Genomic DNA, 23,923 nt, shown 5'->3' with positions numbered 1-23,923 from the left:
GATGTGCTCTGGCAGTGGCCCTGGGCTGCACCCTCGTGCTGACACACAGGGAAAAGGGACAGAGCCCTCACAACCCCTCCAATTTTGTCTTCGTGGCAGTGTGGCTGGACCTCGATGGTCTTTAGGGTCCCTTCCAAGCCAAACCATTCTGTGACGATTCCTGGAGACATTTGGACTGAAAGCCCCTTTTGTACCCGAGGCAGGCTGGCTCGTGCTGCCAGGCAGAGTGCAGACAGCTGGGCTCAGGGTGACACTGGTCCCAGCAGCTGTCCCCCCTCTCTCCCTGCCCAGGGCAGCTGGAGCATTCAGCAGCTCAGCCAGAATTCTGCTCTTAAAGTGCCAACCACCCGTGGGGCTCAGGGCTTGGGCACTCAGAGCAGCCCAGAGCCAGCAGGGTGAGGCTGAGCACCCACCCGCGGGGCAGGATGAGCCTCCTGGGCACCACACACAGCAGTGGGGACAGAGGGGGCTCACAAAATCCCATCCGTGGGCTGGGGCTCAGAGCTCAGCTGTGCCCAGCTGGAGATGGCCCAACCTGTAAAAAGCCCAGCTCAGAAAAGCCAGACCTACACCACACACAGGAAGAGAAACCCACTTGAGTCCTGCAGGTTTGACATCAGCTCCCCTGCTGACTGCTGGCCTGGTTTTACACCAGCACACACCTCAGCCTGGCCTCTCTGCACCCCACTGTGACCACAGGGCTGCCCCCAGGAGAGGGGATGGAAGCCCTGGTCCAGCTCCAGGGCCAGGCACGGACCTCCCAGGTCCTGGCACAGCCACCCCAGCCCATCCCACAGCCCCCAGGGTGGGGAGGGAGGGGGTGCCCTCCCCCTGACCACAGGATCACTCACAGGAGAGAGCTCGTGGGCGATGGAGAATGGAAAAGTAATTAACAGGTCTGAAAATAAAATCTCCAAAATATTATGGAGAATAAATGACAGCTGGGAAGGGAGGGAAGCTGGCTTTAACATGGAATTAATTGAAAACAAGATAGGGCTAATATAAGCCAGGTCTCTAGTTTAATAGTGGCTCTGGTCCATGATGTTATTAGCCCTGGTCTCCAAGGTCAAAACCCTGACTTCTGCTAATGAAGAGGCGGTTCCTGCCCCACAACCATAAACAACAACACCAAACAATGATATCCCAACACCACTGCAGAGCCAGCACCTCTCCCACACCTCAGAGCCTTTCCAGGGCTCTGCACACAGAGCCTGAGCTGGCAGAGCTGGCACTTCCCAGCACCCAGGGACGCACACTGCAAAGGGGGATGTGGCAGGATCACCCATGGCAGATCTGATGTGGCTTTTCCTGAGGATTCTCCTGTCCCTCACCCAGCTGAGGATCCCACGGGATCCCTCCATTGCTCAGGGCAGGTGGATGTCTCTGGATGAAGCCCTGCTGCTCCCACAGTGATTCCCTGCTCCTCTCCTCGCAGGGATGAAGCAGCTCCTGCCACACTGGCACCACAGCACTGCTCAGAGCTGCTCTGCCAGCACTGGCATTTCCTTTTCTCTTTCTTTCTAGAATTTCCAATTGAATGTGACAGCTCTTTCAGGCAGGATAAACCCAAGGGGAACAGCTCTGCCTGCGGACACATCTGAGCACAGATCCCTGAGCAGCCTCAGGAGGTGTCACCACAGGAGCTGAAAGAGCAGCACAGAGCTCCTGCCACCTCCTGTGTGACACCTGAGGCAGCCACCACCCCACTCAGGGCTGCACTTGTGGTAATCACACATCCTCTGAACAGAGAGAGAGTATTGTAAATGCAGGGTCACCAACAAGGGGAGAGATTGATGCATCTGACTCCATGTTCTCAGAAGGCTAATTTATTACTTTATTATACTATGTTATTTAAAGAATACTACACTATACTATACTAAAGAGTACAGGAAGGATACTTACTGAATGCTAAAAAGATAATAATGAAAACTCCTGACTCTTTCCAGAGTCTCAACACAGCTTGGCACTGACTGGCCAAAGAGTGAAAACAACTCACACCAGAATCCAATGAAACAATCACCTGCGGGTAAACAATCTCCAACCACATTCCACATGAGCACAACACAGCAGAAGCAAATGAGATAAGAATTGTTTTCCTTTTCTCTGAGGCCTCTCTTGCTGCCTTTCAGCTTCCCAGGAGAAAAACCCTGGGTGAAGAAATCACGTTCAGGGAATGTGAATGCCACAACATAGTTCTCCCAGGATTTTCCTGGGAAGCTGTGGGAATCTTAGAGCAAAGCATTAAAACAATTATCATCTCTCTTTCTGTAACCCTTGTTTATAGATATGGTTCTCCAGAGTGCGCTATTCACAGCTCAACAACACTGTGAGAGGTTTTCACTTTAAGACCAATCAAGTCTCACCTTAATGAGTCATATTATAAAAAGACCCACTATTTTCATTAAATTGCCTTCTGATCCACCTCCTGAAGACTGGAGTGATACAGAAACTTCTTTGAGCCAAGTGTAATAAGCTCTCTGAAGCCTTTATTACACCTAAGATAGCTCAGCTACCCTTGGAGGTATAAAAATAAGCAGGATGGCTTCTGTTATAGTGTTAGAGACAAAAAGGTTTAATAAAAGGTAAAATAACAAACAGAAGAACTGAGCCAGGTGCAAGAGATCTTGGAAACACCTCAGAAAAGCAGTTAGTTCCTTTATTCACTTCTTTTCCTGCTAAACTGCCCAGGCAGGACTTTTTAGCTTCTGTCTAATTAGCTATCCTTAAGTCTGAGGTAAAGTCTTATGAAATAGCTTTTCACTTAATCAATGAGAGAAGCTTCTGAGCTTCTGGGCTTCTTTCCTCTTTAGGAGGACAAAGCTAGTTTTGCCACTCTACCAACAAAGAACACATTCCCACACCGGAGCCCTTCGCTCCGTCCCTGACCCAACAGCGTCCCGCGCTCACCTTCCTCCCTCTTGGGCGGGCTCTCCACGGGCACTGCCTGCAGCTTGGGCTCTGCCAGGTGTGTCTGGGCGGGCAGGGCAGGCTCTGAGCCCTCAGCCGGCCGCGTGGCCGGGCTCTCAGCAGCTCTGGCCCCCTGGATGTCCAGGCGGCGCGGCGCGGCGTCGGGCGCGGCGGGCTCGGCGCGGCGCTGCGGCAGCTCGGGGATTTTGGAGGCTGGCACCTCCGCCCTGCGCAGCCCCTGGGGCTCCTGGGGCTTGCCCAGGGTGATCTCAGTCCTCCTGGCCGTGGCCTCGGGGGGTTTGTGGCCAGCATCGGCTCGTTTGAGGCCGAACCGCGACAAGCCCGAGGTGGAGTTCTCCACCTGCTTGGATGAGATGTCAATGGAGATTTCTGTTCTTCTGGACACCGGCTCGGGCAGTTTGGGTCCAGAGAGCTCCACTCTCCTCAGAGGGGGCTTGGGGGATCTTTGGACTGTGGGTTCCGCATGGCGGGTGGATGGCTCCGAATTCCTGGCGCCGAGTTCCTGAAACTTCTGTGTGGAGCTGGACACGGTGGACCTGAGGAGGGTGTTCGGGGCCCGTCGTTGTGGGGTGGAGGAATTTGAAGACTGATCTACCTCCTCGACCTCAAAGGATCTTTTCAGAGCTGAAAAACACGAAAAGTAGTTGAGGATTTAGTTACCATCCACCTGAGTGTTTCCAGGGAAATACAGGTTGGATATCAGGAAAAAGTTTTTCTCTGAAACCGTGATAAAGTTCCAGAGTGGCTGCCCAGGGAGGTGGTGCAGTCACCATCCCTGGGTGTGTTTAACAAAGCCTGGATGTGGCACTGGGTGCCAGGGTTTGGTTGAGGTGCTGGGGCTGGGTTGGACTCGATGATCTTGGAGGTCTCTTCCAACCCAGTGATTCTGTGAATTCTGTGAATTCTGTGAATCAGGATCCAGGGACAGAACTGGAGCACAGCCTTGCCTCATCCCAGGATGTTCTCCCACCCCTGGGGTGGAGCTGGAGAGGAGCCACCATGCAGGAAGCATCCATGTCCCAGGGCTGCTCTGACCCTGGACCCTCCATCCCTCGGACACATCCATTGGCTGGGCAGGAGCCACCAGCCACTGCTGGGTGCAGCTGGTGGCACAGGGAGGGGGGACCATCCCCGTGGCAGCCACCCAGCTCTGCTCCAACGCCCAGCAGGGCAGCAGCAGATGTCACCTCCTCTGCCCTGGCAGCAGGGGCTGGCACAGCCAGGATCACCTCCCCTGGCACAGGGAAAGCAGAGATGCTGAAGAAGCCCCCTTGGAGCTGGGGCTCACGTGTTGGACAAGCCACAGCAAGGGGAGACTGCAGGGGTTGAAATGTGAGGGTACAGACTCTGGGCTGCTTTCCTTTTGGGGGTAATACCCCAGAACTCCTCAATATGAACCCCAGGTTGCAAAAGCAGCCTGGCTGGGCTCTGAGGAGCCTCCCCAGGATGTTCTGTATTAGTGACCTGGCAGGACCCCCTCTGTGCTGAGGGACAGACAGACATGAATAGACACACACCCATTCCCCCAGCTGCGGTTCAGATATGGGAACTGCTGGGAAGAAACAGGAGTCTGGGATGGGCTCCCAAGGGTGGGTACCAGCTGGAGGGATGCACAGAGGGATCCAACCCCAAATTCAGCCTGATGGCAGCAGCACCACGGCTGCTCTGTGGTCGTGGGGAGATGAAAGCACCAAAGCACAACACTCACCCCCCCGTAAACCCAGGAAGGGTCCCACAAAGGGCACCTCCCAAAATGGCCTGTCTTGCATCTCAGAAATATTCAGACATTGGTAGAAGACAGAAGGGAAGCAATAAAGAAAAACTAAAAATGCTTTTGCTCAGCTTTATTTGGTTTCTGCATTCTGTGGAGCTCTCCCAGCCATGCCATCACCTACTCACAGGGGTGACAGCTCCCTGCAGCAGTCCCTGCCCTGCAGTCTGCACTTGGCACAGCTCATGCACTGCAGGTCTGTGTCCAAGCCACGGCTCTCAGCATCCCAGAATAATTAATTTAAAAGAAGCCCCACACTGGAAAGCTCTTTCAACATGTTTGAACTCTCAGGTCTCCAACCCTCAGCTGGAGCTCTGACCCTCCAGCACAGATTTTCCACAGTTTCCCCTCTCCATCATACACTTTATCCAGAAACAAACATTTTAGCTGGTTTTATTCCCAAAACCCCCACGTTTAAAACAATGCAGCAGCCAAGCCCAGCCCAGGAAATAGAGAGAGGAAGGGATGCCCCAACAGGGAGCCCCTGCCTGGCCTTGAGCAAAGCTGGGAGGGCGAGAGCAGCAGAGGACACAGCACTGGCAGCTCCCTGAGGGGTGGAATCTCACTTCTGTCCACGTCAGGCTCTTCAGACCTGCCCGTCACTCCTCCAGCCAGCTCAGTCTCCACCTCTTCCCCTCAACCAGCAGCTCTCTAACCTCCTGAGATGTGTCTTGAGGAAGAGGGTGAACGCTCTCAAGGAACCCGGCAGCAGAGGAAATGCTGACGAGTGCCTTTCCTTAATGAACACTGCCCTGGAGATCCCTCAGTTCCAAGTGGTTTGGGGATTTCTTTCTGATCTGCTAATGAGCTTTGGGTACAAACAGCCCTGCTGAGCTCCAAGGGTTGCCCACATGAGCCACATCCATCATCTCCACTCTCCCGAGCCCTGCTGCCCCTTCCCAAAGAAATGGTGAGTAACCCGATTGCAGTGCTGACCTACATGGCCCCTTTCTTCTGACTTTGAACCCCACAAAGTGCCCCAAGCCCAGGGTAAACCTGCCCAATTCCACCCATGTGGTCTTTCTGGAGCACAGCCAGCCCCTGTCCTTATCAAAGGGCTGGACTGAATTACAACACCCAAAAATGGCTTTTTTCCAGCTCTTTCTGGGCCCTGTTGCAGAAAAGACAAAAAGGTCAAAGCCCAGACACAAAGGGGTTCAAAAAGCCCCAGGCAGAGCTGCAGAACCACGATTACAGCCTCAGGACAGCCAAGCCCTGCAGATAAATCCTGCCTTGTGCTGCTGTGCCAGCAGGCAGGAAGGGGCACTGAGGGGCTGGGCAAGGAACCTCCACCCCAAAGAGGGGCAGAAATGGCTCAGCACAGCTTCTGACAGCAAAATCAGGAGGAGCCCCAGGTCCCAGTGGCATTCCCTCCCCAGCAGGGTCACTGACCTGCCTGGGGACAATCCTCTACCCTCTCTGCAGGATGGGGTGACCACCTCACGGTTTCACAGGGATTTCAGTACCCAGCCTGTGTTGCTGGCACATTTCATGAATTCAGCGTGGTCTGGAGAAGGTCAGACACCCCAGGCATGAGAAAAGAGAAGGAATATGACCACGAGGGTTTGTGTTTCCACCCCGAGACAGATCCCCAGTGCCATGAACACGATGATCCTTGGGAATGTCACCTTCAGCAGTGCTGGCCCTGAGGGACTGAGCAGGGCTGGAGCTCCCAGCTCAGCACTGCCTCTCTCCTCCTTGCACGAGAAGAGAGAAGAACCTCAGGAAGCACAACAGCTCCCAAAAAAAAAAGAGAAAACACTTATAAATAGTGTGTCCTGCCCAGAGCCAGGAAAGGAAAGTAAACAGCCTCTGCTCCTCCTCCCAGCTTCCTGCAGGGAAGTGTCTGTATTCCCCACAAAAGCAGCAGCTGAAGGCAAGGCAGGGCTCTGGGCCCCACACCCCACTCCCACCCGCCGTGCCAGGGTCTCCCATGGGCAGCTGTGGCTGGTTCTCTGTCCCCAAGGGCTCCAGGTCCCCTCATACCCCTGACAGCCCCAAACGAGGTGTCCCTGCCCTGGGCTGGCCACACTGCAGGACTGTCCCCACTGTTGTATTTTCCAGGGGGTTTTGGGCACAAGCAGGGCTTCCCCAGCCCCTCCAGCAGCATCCATGGTTTGGCTGGTGCTGGAGGCAGCTGGGCAGGGAAAGTGGCAGAGGTGTTGAGCTCTGTGCTTCCTTCTTCTGGAGGTGCACGTGGGGCTGAACCCGCACTGCCTTGGGCACCTCCTTCTTTCAGCCAGTCCCAGACCCATTCTGACATCTCTGGCTCAATCCACCACTGAAGGCAGCGACTTTTGGGCACGGAAAGCCCAAAATACCCTAAAATGAGATTTCCAGGTGCTTCCTATCTGATACAACCTCTGCAACAACCCACATCTGGGCTGGGAGCTGCTCACTGCTTTACAAGAGCTTTGCCATCTTCCTATTGTCCCAACCATGTGATGAGGCTGATGCTGAAAACACAGCTCAAGGAACGTACCCCAGCAGCCCTGTCCTGTTTGTGAAAGGGAAAAACACACAGAGCAGCACACACAGAGCAGCACACACACATGTCCCAGCACACACACATGTCCCAGCTGGAAGCTCAGGAGCACACAGCCACCACAGCTCACCCCGCTCTGCAGTGTATGTGTACTTTTAGTAATTGATTAGAGCAACTGTCTGTCAGCTTTAGCAGTATGTTATTGGCTAGAAAGTTTTTAAGACGCTCTGTTTTAAAAAAATCTTTGGCTGCTGCTGGCTTTACATGAGCTTTGCCATCTTCCTATTGTCCCAACCATGTGATGAGGCTGATGCTGCAAACACAGCTCAAGGAACGTACCCCAGCAGCCCTGTCCTGTTTGTGAAAGGGAAAAACACACAGAGCAGCACACACACACACTCCAGCACACACAGAGCAGCACACACAGAGCAGCACACACACGTCCCAGCTGGAAGCTCAGGAGCACACAGCACTCTGCCACCACAGCTCACCCCTCTCTGCAGCCTGGCTCTGGGCACCCCGGAGGGGTCAGCCAGGGAACATCTGCAACATCTGCTCCTCCTCTCCTCCCTTTTCAAACAGAATATCCCACCAACAGGCCAAGGGAGGCTTTATACAAGGCAACATCTATGCCCAGAGCTCAGGAGGAGACAAAATAAACATCAAGGGACGCTGGCTCCTCTGGGACCTGCTTCCCAGCCGGAGCCCCCAGGCCTGTCACAGCCACGGCCCCCAACTGCTTCCCATTAAACATCCTGTGCCCCTGGCGTGGTCTCTGTAACCCAGGGGTTGCATTTGCTTGCTTGCTTAAGCACAGAGAGCTTTCCCTGGGTTTTTGGACACAGCAGAGCCCTCTGGGGCCGGGGCAGCCCCGTTATCCCCAGCACACAATGGCAGCGTTTGAGAGCCAGGGCTCGCTCTAAACTGCTACCAGATGGTCACCTCCTGTTCCCAGGCAGGAGAGGGGGGAGGCTGCAGCTCTCATCTTTCAAGGAACCCTTGGAAAGCCAACACAGCATTCACTGCTCACGGCCCTAAAGCTTCCTGCTGCAGCAGGGTGCTCACAGTGCTTTTCTGGCCCAGGCTGAGAGCAAAGAGTGTTTGCCCATGGGGCCACCTGGGTTTGGCTTATCCAAACCTCTCCTGAGTAGCTGCCACCACCCACAGCAGAGATGGGTGCACTGGAGTGAACTGAAGGCTCAGTTGTGGGAGCAAGTGGGGTGTTCTGCATGTTCCTATAGGGTATTTCTACTGTGAATTAAACCTAAAGGTCCCACAGCAGAAAGGGAAGGGAGCTGCACCCCTGCTGCAGGGCCACAGCAGGATATCTCTACCTCATCCTCAACACCAAGGTGCTCCCAGCTCCCCTGTGTGGCATTCACATTCTCTGAAAAATCCCTTCGCCCAGGATTTCTCTCCTGGGAAGCTGAGAAGCCTCAGGGAAAAAGGAAAACAATTCTTATCTCATTTGCTTCTCCTGTGTTGTGTTCATGTGTAAAATGTGTTCGAAGATTGTTTACCCACAGGAGATTGTTTCATTGGATTCTGCTGTGAGTTGTTTTCACTCTTTGGCCAATCAGGGCCAGACTGTGTCAGACTCTGGAGAGAGTCACGAGTTTTCACTATTATATTTTTAGCATTCTGTAAGTATCCTTTCTGTATTCTTTAATATAGTTTAGTATAGTATTCTTTAATATAATACAGTAAAATAAAGCAATAAATTAGTCTTCTGAGAACATGGAGTCAGATGCATCATTCCTCCCTGCCAACACAATACCCCTGAGCCCCTCAGTGGGGTCAGAATCATGGCTCTGAGATGGAAAATCCCTGGCAGTGCAGGCAGCAAGCTGGCAGGATTTTGTGAGTACACACAGCTTCAAAACAGCCTGAGAAACTCAGGTCCCCTCTTATACCCACAGAAACCAAGGCAGGATTTTTTAAATCACCTTTTCCAAAGCTTCTGGTGATCTAACAAAAGAAAGAAGAGAAGTAAGGGTTGCTGGGGCCCCTCCCTGTCCTTGTGCCAGGAGGCCTCACACCTTTGCCAATAAACCAGCCTTGCTGCACTACATATATAAAATATATCTATATCTATCTAAATATATCTGCATCTAGTGACACTCTGCTGTTGTACCCTGACTCTCACACTGTCCTGGGTCAGGTTGTGAACAGTTTATGCCCAAATAAATCCCTTCTCTGATTTCACACAGTCTTCCAAGGAAGCTGCAGCAGACTGCCTGCTCTGACATGAATCACACATACAAGAAAGGCTGGCAACGTGCTGTCACCATGCAGAGCCTTCCTGAATGGTGTAAACACGACCAAGAGGTGAGTTCTGGTGGAAATTTGGGGATAAATGCAGTTCAGGGCTCTGGCATCAATCAAAGCAGCATTTCTCTCACCCACAGCAAGGTATAAAACAATCTGAGGCTGATGCAGCAAACTGCTCCTTTCCCAGAAATGAACATGCAAAAGCAAAGTCACAACTAAGAATAGAAGTAAACAATAAAATCCACACTCAGATTAATACAAAATCCCAGCTTTCCAGTCCCCATAATGCAGTTCTCAAAAGATTTTAGCTTGATTCTCTATTACACTTGGGTTTATATAACCATTAACTCGCAGCAAAATGCTTCCAGATCAGACCAGTATATTTTACATCCCTTATATCCATTTCATACTTGTACAGAAAATTACATAAAACACAGGGTATCCAGCCCAGCAGATTGCATTACTGGCTCTGCCACGGGCTCACTCCAGCTCCTGTCTCCGGTCTGTGCTCCAGTTTCCTTTTGTGGGGGAGGAGAAAACAGAGAAATAAATCTTCTCTGTGCCTCCCATGGGGCTGGAGATTTGGTTTGGTTCACTAATATTTCCAAAATGCCTCAAAATGATTACCCAGAGACAAAAGTATGATGCAGATGGTCTTGCAGGGCCCAGCCTGCCCCGTGCTGGTGCCACAGATGCCCTCCCCAGGTGGCACAGAGTCCCAGTGCCCATGCAAGGGACATGAGAGTGACTCAGGGGGGTGACCAGGGACTGGGTGATTAAATCAGTGAAGTCTCCACTTGAGGAGATGCTTTGATGGGTTCTGACATGCTGGTTAAAAAGCTCCAGAAAAAGGGGGAAATTGGGGCAAAGGAGGGACCCAGGAGCCCTGCAGTGCTGCCCACTCCTGCCTGCTGATTGCTGCTGTCCCTGCAGCCAGCTCTGATGACTCTTGGAGGGGACACCCAGCACTGCAGTGTGAGCTGCTGTCCAAACATCCTGAGGGCTGGCAGGGAGCAGAGCTCTCCTCCCCCCTAGGAAACGTGCTTTGAGAAATAAAATCAAATCCGTCTTTTGCACATTTCCCTGCTTTTTTACTTCCATTGGCCAAATGACAGAAAGAGTGGGTCCCAGCCCCAGTCCTCATCACACTCCTTGTCTCCCAAACCAGTGCAGTGACCAGTGCCACTGTCCCCCCCATGAGCCCCAGGGCTGGGAGAGGCACCCACCTCGCCCTAGCAAGGGGCTGCACAGTTTTGTGATGCTTGTGTCCCAAACTGCCACCTCTACTGCCAGGACAGTGGCACAGATGATGTCCTGCCCTGCCATCCACGTCCCAGAGGTGCTTCCTACTCCCTGCACTGCCCCAGCCCACCAAGAGGCAAGGAGCATTTCAGGTGGGTCCCTCACTGAGGGAACCAGGCACTGGGAAGAGCCAGCACGGTGCTCCAGCCCCTGTGCTTGTCAAACCAAAGCAGCTGCCCTGGCTCTGGGGCACAGACCCATCCCCTCCCTGTCCCTTCCCACCCAGGCTCCTCTGCAAGGTCTCTTTATTAGCACAGTCTGAGCTCACTTTGCCCAGGGCTGGTCCCACAGCAGCTCACCTGGGCCAGCCCTGGAGCCCTCCCTGCTGTCACAGAGCCAGGGACACTGCTGGGTGCCCAGCCCACCCTGCACCACAGGACTGAAAACAACCACCTCTGGATGATCCCACAGCCTATCCAGGGCCAGAGGCCATCCCCAGAGCCCAGTTCACATGGACAGAGAGCTCACCAGTTCTTCCCTTTCCACTTCCTCACAACCTTTTTATTCCCAAAGAATTAGATTTACACAGGGAAAAACCCAACCCACAGCAGCAGGTACCCACTGCTGTGACCAGGCAGATGCAGGATTTTGATTTTGTGGCTCGAAGGCCAGTTCTGCAGGGGAAGATACAACTTCTGCTGGGGAAGACACAAAACTTCCCTTCCCACAGGCACCTTCCTCTGGCTCCTTCCTCTCCCACCACAGGAGGATTTGGCAGAAAACTCCCATCCAGCCCATCCTTTGTCTCAGGTAGAGAAACACAGATGTGGAATGAGAGAGAGAACACTCTGAAGTGGCTGTAAAGCCCAGCTTTGGGGGTATCAGAGGTGACTTTGCTGTCTGGGAGCATCAGTGAGCAGCTCTGGCTGTGCCCACACCGAGCTGGCCGTGAAGAGCTCCAGAAGGAACCAGTCACAGCGAGGCTTTCTGTGGACAGCCCAGGAAATCCAACAATTGAGGAGCTTTGCTTCACTCCCAGGGCTGGGATGATCCCAGATGGAAATCGGAAAGGTCTTTTTGCGTTTCCTTTTCCAGGCATTGAGCCCTGGCACACGAGGGACCCTCGGTCACACGCTCGGCTCCCCGCATGCGAGCCAGCCCGCAGCTCATCCTGCAAACCCTTGGACCTGAGCAAGACACACAAAAAACAAGGCACAGCCCATCTCCAGGGCTTTCCACCCTGCTGAATTCAAGGCACATCACCCACGCTGGCACGTTCCTGCTAATATTAGCCCGGGGTGAGTCCCAGCATGAGCAGCATGTGGCTGCAGCTGCTCCCCAGGGCAGCAGGAACGCTGGCCCTGCACAGCCCAGGGATGCAGCACGGCCACGTGTCCCACAGACATCCCAGGCATCTGCTCAAGGAAATTTTAAGGGTGACTCTGTGAGTTTTGTGCATGTAGAAAAGTCTATTTATAATGGAGCGCCCTCATGAAAATGGGCTGGGTTTTTTGGTGAGGCACTGGGACTGAGTTTGTACCTCATGGGGACGAAGTCTGCTGGTGAGATGCTAAAAATACCCTGCACTGGGTGGTGAGAGAAGAGTCTGAGAAGTGTGCAATTGTAAGGAAGAGTAAATAAATAAAATAGCCAGAGAAACCTTCTGATCAGCAGTGTCATGTCCTGGCAGGGCTGGAGGCTCCCCACCCAGCCCCACAGCACTGCCAAGGCTCAGCCACAGCCAGCACAGGCTCCCCAAGGGAGCTGGGCTCTGAGCAACGGGAAAATCAGGGATTAGGAGCCATCAGCAAACGCTGTCTCATGGTTTCTGCCACAGCAAAGCTGCCAGCCTGTGCCCCCACACAGAACCCCTGGGAGCCCTCCTGCCTCTCCACACACTCACAGCCCTGCTCAGCACTTCCAGCAGGCACAGTTTACACCCACTGTGACAATCTGTGTTTCAACATGACAGGGAAACCAATCTGGTGCTGACTGACAGCACTGGCAAAGGCAAGGAGTGCTTGGCACTGGTGCTCTCCACCAGAAACTGCCAGCAAAAACACATCCCATTTATGCTGGGATGAGGGACTGCAGCAGATCAGGCAGGAAGATGAGCACCATGCTGTGGGATCATCTCTGTGCAGCATCACAACCAACCAGAGCTGTGAGCAGGAGCATCACCCCCTGCCCAGCAGGGCACTGTGGACACCAGCACTCCCACATCACCCAGCCTGGCTGGATCAGGAGCTTGGGGGGCACAGGCACCTCACCAGGCTGATTCAGCACTGCAGCCTCCCCTCCCTGCAGCTCAGGGTCTGTGCCTGAGACCCAGGGAGCTGAGGGACCCAGAGCCCCCTCAGAGGCAGAGGTGAGCTTGGGAAGCACTGCTGCAACCACAGCTGAAGCAGGCACACTCCTGAAAACCTGCCAGAATCTAGAAACCCAGGGGCAGAGCTATTATGCTCTGTAAATCCTGGCAAACCACAGACCTGATGATGCTCTGCCCCATTAGAGACAGGGAAGGTCCTGTCAGCCAAACAAGGGGGATCAGAATCATAAAATGGGTTTGGCTGGGAGAGACCTTACAAATCATCTATTTCCAACCCTCTTCATGGGCAGAGAACAACTTCCACTAAACAAGGCTGCTCATGGTCCCATCCAACCGGACCTTGAACATTTCCAGGGGTGGGACAGCCACAGCTCCTCTGGGGCAGAAGCCCCTGGACTTTTCTAGTGCCCTCCTGCAGGCAGGACCTGCTGGTCAGTGCAAGATGGGCACTGTGAGCATCCCCAGCACAGCATGGGGCACGAGGAAGAGCACACCCTGATGTGCTGTTTTCTTCTCAAATGTTGCTTTGACCTGGAAACTAAACTGGAATCAAGTACCTGCTGCTGCTTCCCTCTCCCCAGGGGCCTTTGCATCCTCCTCAGGCTCAGCCAGGCTGGCAGCTCCACAGCCCAGGCTGCAGCTCCACAACACAGCAGGGACAAGAAACCAGGCAGGGGTGCTGGCAGGGAAACTGGCACGGATGCTGGGAGGAAAACAGGCAGGAACAGCCAGGGTGACTGGGGAGGGCAGGCTGTGTGTGACTGGAGGGAACAAAGAGAGCTCTGGATGGTCTGGTCCTGCTGCTCCGTGGTATTTTTGGCAGATCTTTCCTGCTTGGCCAGGGGCTGCGTGGGGCTGAGGTACCCACCCAGCTGAGGGAACACAGCATCTCCTGCCCTGCGGGCTGCAGATTAATTGCTGCTTTTTGGGAAGCTGCTGTGCGACGCTGAGAGCTAATTAAATTGTGAAACAGTAGCCCAGATCCCTGCTCAAGGGCAAGGCCAGACCTTTTGGCTGGAGACACACGGAGCTTTCCCCAGCCTGTCCCTCTGCACAGGCAGGAACTATTAAGTGCTCTGTGGAGTGAAAATGAAGGCAGTCCGGAGCTGCTCGGTGCCACCGAGGAACACACACCATCCAAACAGGCAGCCCGGGGCCCACAGCAGAGCCTTGATCGTACCCGAGCGGGGAATTACTCATTCTTCAGAGATTTAAATGCAATTGGGGCAGCGGGAGGGAAGCGGTAATTACATCAGCTCGGAGCCCTACGGTGGGGAAGCTCAAGGACAGTCACAAAGGCGCCCTTGAACCCAGAGGGGCGGCGGATTCTGGTCACTCTCTGTGTCCCAACACTTGTTAGCTCCAGTCCTCCCGAGGGACGTGACTTCCCTCAGCCTCCTGCACTGCAGAAAGCGCAGGGGCTGCAAACAGGGGAGCTGAGCGTGTCCAAACCCTGCAGCAGGCACCGCAGGGACCCCAGCTTTGCCACCCGTTTCCTGCCTGACCTGGAAGAGGAACCCCCGTGCTCTGAGCTGCCGGGGCTCCCCAGCAGAGTTCTGCTCCCCAAGGTCAGCCCGGCTTCTCCAGGAGGCGGAGGAGGCTCAGCCACAGCGGTGCACACGCAGCCCCTGGATAAGCTTTCACCGCGGCCCCAACATCTCCGCTATTTCTTGTGGGGTTTTTTTGTCAGATTCTTTTTTTTTTCTTTTTTTTTTTTCTAGAAACCGCTGCACAAAGCTCCGCTTGGGTCGCTGCCAGGACGCGCCGAGTGCGCAGGGATGGAGCCGCTCTTCCAAAACTCCGCTCGGGAGGAAGATGAGCTCCCCCGAGCCGATCTCTCAACGCCTGCTTCAGGCACAACCCCCCAGCCCTCCTCTGCCTGTCTCTCGCTCCCAGACCCATCTGGCAGCAGCACGCTCCCCGCTAGCTTATCTTCTTGCCTGAAAAAGGCAGAATAGCAGGCAAGAAAAACGGAGAAGCCGTCCCGGTCGGCACGCCAAGGGGGCTGCAGCAGATCCTCCATCAGCCAGCGCCGCTGGAGCTCTGCCACGGGACAACTGCAGGGCTCCCCAGGGCAGGCAGCGGCATTCGGGACACTTGGGATCCTTACCCACATCCCAGCTACTCCAGGGCTGCGTCTGCACCCCAAAGCTGGGAATCAACACAAGGGCTTCTGCCTGGCTTTTTTTTTTTTTTTTTTTAGACTTTCAGTCCGGTCAGGCGGGTGTTTTCAGCTGAAAAAAACTACACAAATCCACTCGGGAAGGGCAGGAAAGGAGAAACATCCCGTAAGACCCTGCCTTGGCAGACACCACCGGGCGCAGCCGCTGCGGACAAAAGGCACCGACAGCCCTGGGGCATCCCTGTCCTTCCAGCCCTCCCTACCCGCGGGGTGTCACCCCAGCCTGGGCCAGGACACCCCCCGGTACCACCGGGCACCAGCGGCGCGGGGCTTCTGCGGCAGCCGAGCCGCGCTCCGCTCCTCCGGGCTGAGCCCCAAACCCTGCATCTCCCACCGTGGGCTCCCCTTGCGAAGCCCCGCGCTCCACCCACCTTCGAAGTCGGAGATGATGCCCTCCAGGTGGGCGCTGACGGCCGGGTCGGCCATGGCGGGGCGCGGGGCGCTGCCCCCCGGCTCCGCGGTGCGCGGCGCGACCGCCCCGCCCCGATGGGTGCGGGGGGCACCCCCGGGCTGTGCCGGCAGCCGGGGTGTCCCGCATCCCGCTGTGCCCCTCGGCACGGAGCCCTGATGAGGGCGAGCAGCCTGGGGAACGAGCCGGAGCTGCCAGCTCTGATGAGGGCGCTGCCCCACGGAGGGTGGGAGATGCTCCATGGAGGGTGGGAGATGCCCCACACGGATGGGAGCAGCCCCACGGAGGGTGGATGCAGCCCCACGGAGGGTGGGAGCTGCCCCACGGAGGGTGGGAGATGCTCCATGGAGGGTGGGAGATGCCCCACGGAGGGTGGATGCAGCCCCACACGGATGGGAGCAGCCCCACGGAGGGTGGGAGCAGCCCCGATGTTCTGCGGCGCTGGTGAGGTTTTCACTTCTGGGTTTAGCCTTGTTTGGAGAGGGGTAACGCGGCCACGCTGCGTTTTGTAATTCTGCAAAACCCAACCGGCGCTGTGCTGACGCGCCGCTGCCAAAGCCAAGCAGCCCGCTCTGGAAAATCAGCGGACGCAAATTTGCCCCTCCAGTCCAGCCCGAGCCAGAGAGGAAAACGCCAGGTCTGGCATCGAGCCCCTGCCGTGACACTGCTGCCCCTTCCGCACCGCTCACACCCTCTCAGGTGGAGCATCTCGCCATCTGATGCTTCTCCCTTTCCGGTGTTGATTCAAATCCTGCCCTCTTGACCCTCTTTTTATCCTCCCCGCCCTGTGTTTTAATGGCATCATTTTAAAGTGATGATACCCCCTGAAATGTGTCCAGGCACATCAACAGGAAAGGAAAAATGAATGGGTTGGGCTTTTAGTCCACTTTGGGTGAGCCATAAAGGAAAATTATGTTAAACAGCAGTACAGTTACTGCAGAAAGGATGAGCTTCACCACAGACGTCAGTCACCCTTTTAATTTCACACATTTAAAGTTTGCAGACACCACAGACTCCCCCAGAGTGTACATGAACCAGAAAACGAAACCAACAGTACCAGTTTCCCAGATTCAGCAAGCTCCAGGTTTTCCATACTGTCCAAGGAAAGGCATTACTTGAAACCATGAGAACTGTTTTAATAAACTTGAGAACACACCTTTACAACGGAGGTATGATATTTTAAGGCAGGTACAGTGGGTTTCCTCTCCTCTGGCAGGCAGCAGTGCTCAGCTCTTTCGTTTTTTGCTCTCCTTGTGGTGTCACAAACCACCAGAGCAGTGTGGGGAGGGACAGCTCTGCATCTCTGCACCACAACTGCAAACAAAAATGCCTTTCCAAGCAATACCCTGCCAGTGAAACTCCTTGGTGCCATCCAGGCTGAGCACCACCCGCTGTTCCAATGGCTGGGAGGAGAACGGGAATGGCCATGGAGCTGTGGCTGCTGTGACACTGAGCCCAGCACCCGGCTGCCAGGTCCCTGCTGTCCACTGGCTGGTGGCAGCTGCCACCGAGGGCTGACCTGTGCCACTGGCATTGATTTTTGAAAGAAAGTGTCTTTATTTTTCCCCTCCCAAAAGTCTTATGCGGGTCACACCAGCGATCAATTTCCAGCAGGTAAAAATGTAGCTGTCAATAATTAACTTTGTTACTGAGCGAGAAAAAAAGTCCCTCTTTGTTAAAAATCATGGATGGCTCTCTCACTGGAAGAACGGAACCTGGATTAGCCTTTTACAAAATCTGCTAAACATCCTGACTGTGCCCTCATCACGAAGTTTTAGAATGGGTTTAAAGCAGGGGGGAAAATGAACTAAGCAAGACAACCTAAAAATCCTTATTGTAAAGAAGACTTTAAAAGAGCAATACAAGCAATCTAAAGAAGAACCCAGCACATTTTTTTGATGTTCAGAGTCTACCCCCTTGCAAATCCCATAAGATTCAACGTGACAGCGTCTGCTTGGAGTTTGGTGGCACCCTCTGAACTGTGGTCACACAGGGATTGGTGTGCTGTGACAGGGACCCTGTTTTTGAGGTCAACAGGAGGCAAGAAAAAATAAACCACGAGAAAAAACCACAAAACCTTCTTGATGGACTGTGGTGGTGAGCGTCACAATGACGTCTGGCGGAGCTGGTGAAGAAGCTCAAAGCACTTCAGCAGAAGAGGTTGAGGCAGTTTGGGTCAGTCCCAGCTCCCTGGGTCACTCTGTGTTTCCCAAGCAAAGGCAATGTTATCATCCTGGGTCTAATAAAAGTTTAGGAAATCAAGAGGCCGAGAGGCAAGCCCCGAGAAGTGTGAAATAAAATATCCGGGCTAGAAGTAGGAGTTCCTTTTCATTAAAACCAGCTGGGTCATATTGCACCCATGTGCACCTAAGGCACTTGAGAGGGGGAGAGAAAGATGGAAAATTACAGCAACTGAAGAATAACAAGAATATCCAGAGCTCTAACAGTAAACATTTAATGCAGCAAGGTATGTAAACAGCTCACCCCATAGCACATACCCCAAGCTCCTGCTAGAAGAAGACAAGCAAGCTTTCCTCCAGGGAGATCCTTCTCTCTCGGACTCTCTTGCTCTTTTATCTCATTGAGCCATGTCAGAAGCACAGCTTTACAAGAGCATCAGCCCAGAAAAGCCATCCCCTTGACCAAGCTGCACATAACCAAGCTCCACTTCCTCTGGTTTTCTACCTGAATCCTCCACCCAAAAGCTTATGTTCAGCCAAATCCTTCTTCTCCAAAGGCAGGCAACCCTGGGAAGCTGAGCCTCCATCCCAGAAGGATGGAGAACCTGCCTCCTCCCCTGGGATTGGATTTTGGGGTTCTCTGCAAGCACAGCACCAGTGTGTGCTGTACTGCTCAGCCAAATGCAGCTTGACACAGCCCCTGCTTTGCCTTTTCCAGGTAGATCGAGGAGATTGAGGACCCTTCGACTTCTCCTGATGAAAGATCTGTCACAGTGATCACATCACCTGCACTGCCTTAGATAAACTAATCAGGTTCTGCTCCTGTCCTTGTGGCAGGGATTTTCTTCAGTCACTCATCTGCCCTTCCTGCTCCTTTCCCCAGACATATCACAGGTTTGTAATTACATTTTCATTTTTATCTGAAAAGAGAAAGAACTCCTTTTTCAAAAGGAAGAGAGCAGATTACATCTCTTCTATCACTTGCTCACACAACCAAGGGTCTCACTCTCTGTTTTTACTGTACCAGGAGCCTCGCCTCCAGCTCCTGCTTTGATAAGACCTTTGGGATCCTCTGCACAGCAACTGCAGCCCAAGATAAAATTCCTGCTCTCCCAAGCACTGGCTGCAGGAGAATTTTAGGTAAATATTTTCCTTGCTGTGTTACATTACAGTAGAAATATTTCTTGTTTCCTTACTATGCCAGGCCACCACTGACTGCCCAGCCCTCTCTCCTTCACCATCACTCTGCTCGTCAGATGAGCAAGAAACTTCCTGCAAAGGAAGTTTAATTGGCCTAGAAGTGATTTCCTGCCCCCAGAAAGGCAGTCTGTAAAATCTGCTGATCACTCAGTTACAGGTACCAAGCTAAAAATGGATTGGTGCCACAAGAGCTGGCAGATGCAAGAAACTTTAACCCTTTTTTCTCTGGGTGCTTCAGCCCTGGGCCCTCCTGCCCTGCACCAGGGCTGTGCCTCGAGGGCTTCTCCAGATCTCAGCTCAAACTCCTCCAGAAGCAGCCAGTGCTGGTCACAGCCTCTGTCCTGGCATGGGTGTGGGGGACCACAAAGCAGCCAGATTTAGAAAGGGGACTTCAATGGAAAAAAAAGATTCATAAGAGAATAAAAACCCAAACAAACAAGGAGATGGCAGGTATCAGCTTTAGAAGATCCTTTAACAGGCTAGGGCAGAAAAGGGACTTTCCTATCCAAAGCCACTTCAAGCAGCACTCTGCAGTTTCCTTGCAGGCTGCTAAGAATGCAGTTTTTCAGGCAGATTTTCTTCCTCCCACAAGTCAAGGTTTTTCTGAACCCTTGAGCTCTTATCAGTCTCTCAATCTGCTGCAGTCATGAGCACCAGGCTGGGTTAGACAGGCCGTGAGTCATTGTGGCTACCTGAGCCTTAAAGCATCACCTACACAGAAGTGAGCAATTGTGAAGGCAACTGTGAAGACCAACAGGATCTTCCCCTTCCGCCTCGTGTTTTAATTAGAAAACAAAACTCTTTATTGATTACGGCCTGTTCCACCCAATGCTTTGAGGCTTACAGACCAAAATTACAATGCAGGAGCAGCTAAATATCATTATTACTAACCACTGAATGTTTCTTTGAGAGCCCAAACACCTTTCCTTGCTGCTGATCACAGGTGAAACCTCCCCAGCCTTTCTGGGAAGTTTCAGGAGATGGGTGGAGGCACTTGGAGTGTGAGACACCAACCCCAGCGTGCTCAGGGCATCACTTCCAGCTCAGCACCAGCAGCTCTGGCTGCACCAAGGCAGGGTCACAGGGACACAGATTTGTATCACCCAGAGGTGGAGGAATGGTGAAGCACAGCTCTCCTCTCCAAGCCAAAAATAAAGGTTGTTACCATCACCTTCCCCTCTGCTCCTTGCAGCTGCTGAGTTCCTGCCTCACCCCAAACCCATTTCTGCATCCAAACCCACCTGGAAGAGCTGCAGTCATCTCCACAGGACAGCTGGGGAAACTGAGGCACGGAGCAGATGTCACTGAGCATCAGGGAGCTGGCAGGCCACCGAGCAGAGCTGGCTGTGGCAGGGAGCAGGGCTGGGAGCCCCCAGTCCTTGGGAAGTGCTGCTGTCACTGCCTGGGGACGAGGGGACTCCGGAAGGAAAATCAGACACGGTTCCCATCCCCTCTGCCCGTGTCTTCGTGGGGATGACGGAACAGTCCAGCCCTGATTACGCAGGAATTGTCACCGAAAGAGGCTCCAGGACCTTCCTGCTTCCCAAGGGTAGGAAACACAGGGAGGGAGGACGCACTTCAGTGCTAGTCACACTTCCCTTCCTCCGCAAGGAAACCGAGAGCATGGGAAAAGCTAAAATAATTCTAAAGAGGGTTGCTAATTTGAGATTTCTGGAAAACAAACTGATTTATTTTTTTTTTTAAAGAAAATGCTGTCGGATCTCATCCCTTAGCGCCACAGAGCACAGAAAGGGTCAGGTAACTTTGAAGACTGGATAACAGGAAAAAGACAAAATCTGGAAGAATGGCAGAAGGGCTGCACTTAAAGGGCTTTTAATAAAGACTTTGCCCATGAAAAGAGCCTCAGCACAAAGGACCTCACTGCCCCTGTAGGTCCCAGCACGACCACAAGCCACCAATGTCACAAAATTAAAGTGAGTAACTCCTAAAATGTATTAAATGAGAGACTTTTAGCAGCAAGGAGCTCTCTCATGAGCCATCCTGGCTGCCCAGCATCACTCACACCCCACAGGAAGGTGAGAGGGGATGGAGCTGCCAGAAGCATCACCCACAGAGGCAGGGGAAGAAACACAGTGAAGAGCTGCTGTGGGCAAAGGTCACCATTGCCAAGGGAACAAAAAAAAACCCCAATCCAAGCCCAAATACGGTTATGGTGTAAAGGGATCAATAAGAGCGGAACTGAGGAGATTTTAAAGGGATAAGATGTAAAGGGACTGGTGTGAAATCGAGGGAGCAAAAGGCCAAAGAGGTTTCTGCTGGTAGGAAATTAAAGAAGGCACGAGGAAGGAGAAGGTTCCTGAAGCTCCTCAGATATTCAGTGCACAAACAGGACATGCAGCAAACTTGGTGTCCTGGGGCAGCCTGGAGCTGAGATGCCCATGGGAGCTGGATGGGTGAGCAACAAGCACAGACAACCACAACCTGCTCTCCCCCCAGCAGATGATCAAGATGAAGATCAAGGCTTGCCTTCCTGTCAGCTTTACCCCATTAAATCAGCACACAGAGGAGGTACCAGCCTGTTCTTCTCAGAACAAGGGATGCACCACGTGTGGTTCCACTGAGCAGGGCAGGGGCAGCACCAACACCCCTCCCTCACCCTCCTGCCCTGCAAACAGAGCTGGATCTGTCCTGGTCCCTCTGTGCTCATCCTTGATGCTCCCAAACACCTCCCTGGGGTCACCCAGAGCTTCCCCAGGGCCAAGGTGGGATTCAGGCCAGGCACCTGATCCCACAGCTTGCCTGCAGGAGGGGGCTCTGGGCTGGGGGGCACACAGCTGGGCTGGGGGCACAGCTCTGCCCCTCCAACACCCTGCCATGGACTCTGAGCCTCATCCCCTCCAAGGAGCACCCACGCAGCCCCTTGACCTGGAGATCTGCATGCACAGCTCGGGCTCTCTGCAGTCCCATCAGCGCCATGGAAGCGTTTCATGCCAAGGCAGTGATTCTGGCATTGTTCTGAAATCCTGCAAAGGGAAATGCTGCCCCCAGCCCGGGCCAGGCACATCATCCCAGCCCCCCTGGGCTCCCAGGAGGGCTGGGGTGTCCCCCTGCCACTGCTGGAGGGGGATGGCAGCCCACGTGCCTGGCAGGGGAAAGGGGAGGCAAGGGAAGCACAGCTCCCTGGTGTTGGTTAAACAGCAGGGCACACTTGCAGAGGAAGGAAATGGAAAGAGGATCAGGAACTGCATCTGCCTGAAGCTCAGGCAGTTCAAACAAACTCAGCCTCAAGCTCTTGTTCTTCTCAGTTTCAGGTCAGACTTTTCTAAGCACCTGGGAGGTGCAATTTAGGATCCAAGCAGAAAACTGACTTAATTACTTCAATTATTATTTTTTAAAAATAATTCTTAATTACTGCTTTTTAACATGAAACCAAACAGGCACAGAACTCAGTGTCTCATGACAGCACAGATGTTTTAATAGAAACAAGAGGCTTCAGAAACATTAATGCTCATCCTTAATGACTTTAACACACACAGGGCTCAGCACGTTTCCTTTGGAAAACCTTCCTGCGTGGTTGACTCCAGGAGGAATTGCAGTGCCTGGGCCTTGAGGCAGGGAACACCTTTTCACTGCTTGCACCCTTCTGGTGGTTACAGGGGGAGAAGAGAAGGTGAGGGTCAGTCAGAACACTGAATCCCTTGGAAAGAGGCTGTTTCCAGCACTGTCAACTTCCCAGCAGCCCCTAATTAGGGAGAATTTGCAGGAATAAATGAACTGGCAGTGCTCCAAGCGTGCACTCCACTTCCAGATGTGCATGGCTCATTTTCACGTGGTGTCAGAGGCAGGGCTGGAAACTCCATCCAAGGGGAGGAGGTGGGCACAGCCCAGCCCTTCCACAGCCCCACGGGCACAAATCCCACACATCCCAGCTGCCTTGGGCACTGTCCTTCACCCCTCCAATGTCCCCATCCCTTTCCCATCACACGAGGCCACCAGACCCCCGTGGGAGCCTCCCAGCCCCTCTGCAGGGCAGGGTGTGAGCTGGGAATCGCCTCTCGCAGCCCCTGCTGCTCCCTCAGCGCCTGCTCACGACCTTTTCAACCCAAAACTTTCCAGTCATAAATATACCAGCCTCATGGCAGGAAACTTGCTTTTCTTATGCTTCTCCCCTGCTTCTCAGAGAGCCATTTCCAGCAGCTCCTGCTGCCTGCACCAGCCCCCAGTTTTTTCTTCTTGCTCCTCCAAGATATTCCAGGCACGCAGCAAAATCTGCTGCAGCACAAAGACCCTAAAACTCCCTGGAAAGGCTCACAAGCTGCAGGTCAGGCCTCAGGAGCAGCTGTACCTCCCGATTTCCCTGCTTACCATCAAAGGTTTTATTATTATTATTCCTTTTTGACATAAAGCCGTTTGATAAGAACAATTCCCAGATGGAGCCGCAGCCCCACACCCACTCAGCTTCCTCTGGGCAGCATGGACACAGTGTGGGAGCTCACTGCACAGCAGGAGGAGGACACGAGGGCAAGGGGAGAGGAAGGAGAGGAAGAATGAACACAATTTTCCTTTCCTTTTAAAGGTTTTGGCAGACAGCAGTGAAAGCACCAGCGGGGATGCTGAGGTGTGATCATCAACATCGAGCACCACTGGTGGATTGTCGCCCACCACGCAGGGATGGAAAGGTGCCCAAGAGGACAGGATTGCTGTCACAGTCCATGGGGTGTCCCCATGCAGATAGAAATGGATGCCCTGCCATGGTCTGGCCACAGGAGATGTCCTCAGCTCCACCACTGCTGCCTGGCAGAGCCTGGCACGCCTGACACGGGCACACACAGAGTTAGGCAGGATTGTGGTGTCCAGCTGCTGAGCTAAGGAGTGCAAATGGGAAAGAGATGAAGCACCCTGGGGAGCAGCTGTCCCCAGCACGGGCAGGCTCTGCCTTGGATGGTACCTCTCATTAAACCATTA

At 53.6% G+C, this 23,923-nt stretch overlaps 1 protein-coding gene across 5 annotated transcripts in view; it reads right to left on the bottom strand.

Moving 5' to 3' along the window:
- The window catches only part of SEPTIN9 (septin 9), a 127,737-nt gene that overhangs the window by 49,613 nt on the left and 54,201 nt on the right, over positions 1 to 23,923 (bottom strand). For 3 of the 5 annotated variants that reach the window (XM_039716258.1, XM_039716261.1, XM_039716260.1), the window contains one exon: positions 2,908 to 3,552. In XM_039716258.1, coding sequence (XP_039572192.1) covers positions 2,908 to 3,552 — 645 coding nt within the window. Of the gene's footprint in view, positions 1 to 2,907; positions 3,553 to 15,579; positions 15,676 to 20,238; positions 20,389 to 23,923 lie in introns of those variants that run through there. The other 2 variants (XM_039716263.1, XM_039716259.1) reach the window with 2 other exon arrangements.

This window comes from Passer montanus, unplaced genomic scaffold (genome assembly GCF_014805655.1).
Source record: "Passer montanus isolate IOZ18808 unplaced genomic scaffold, ASM1480565v1 scaffold35, whole genome shotgun sequence".
Classification (NCBI taxonomy): domain Eukaryota; kingdom Metazoa; phylum Chordata; class Aves; order Passeriformes; family Passeridae; genus Passer; species Passer montanus.
This window is presented reverse-complemented; position numbering and strand designations above follow the sequence as displayed.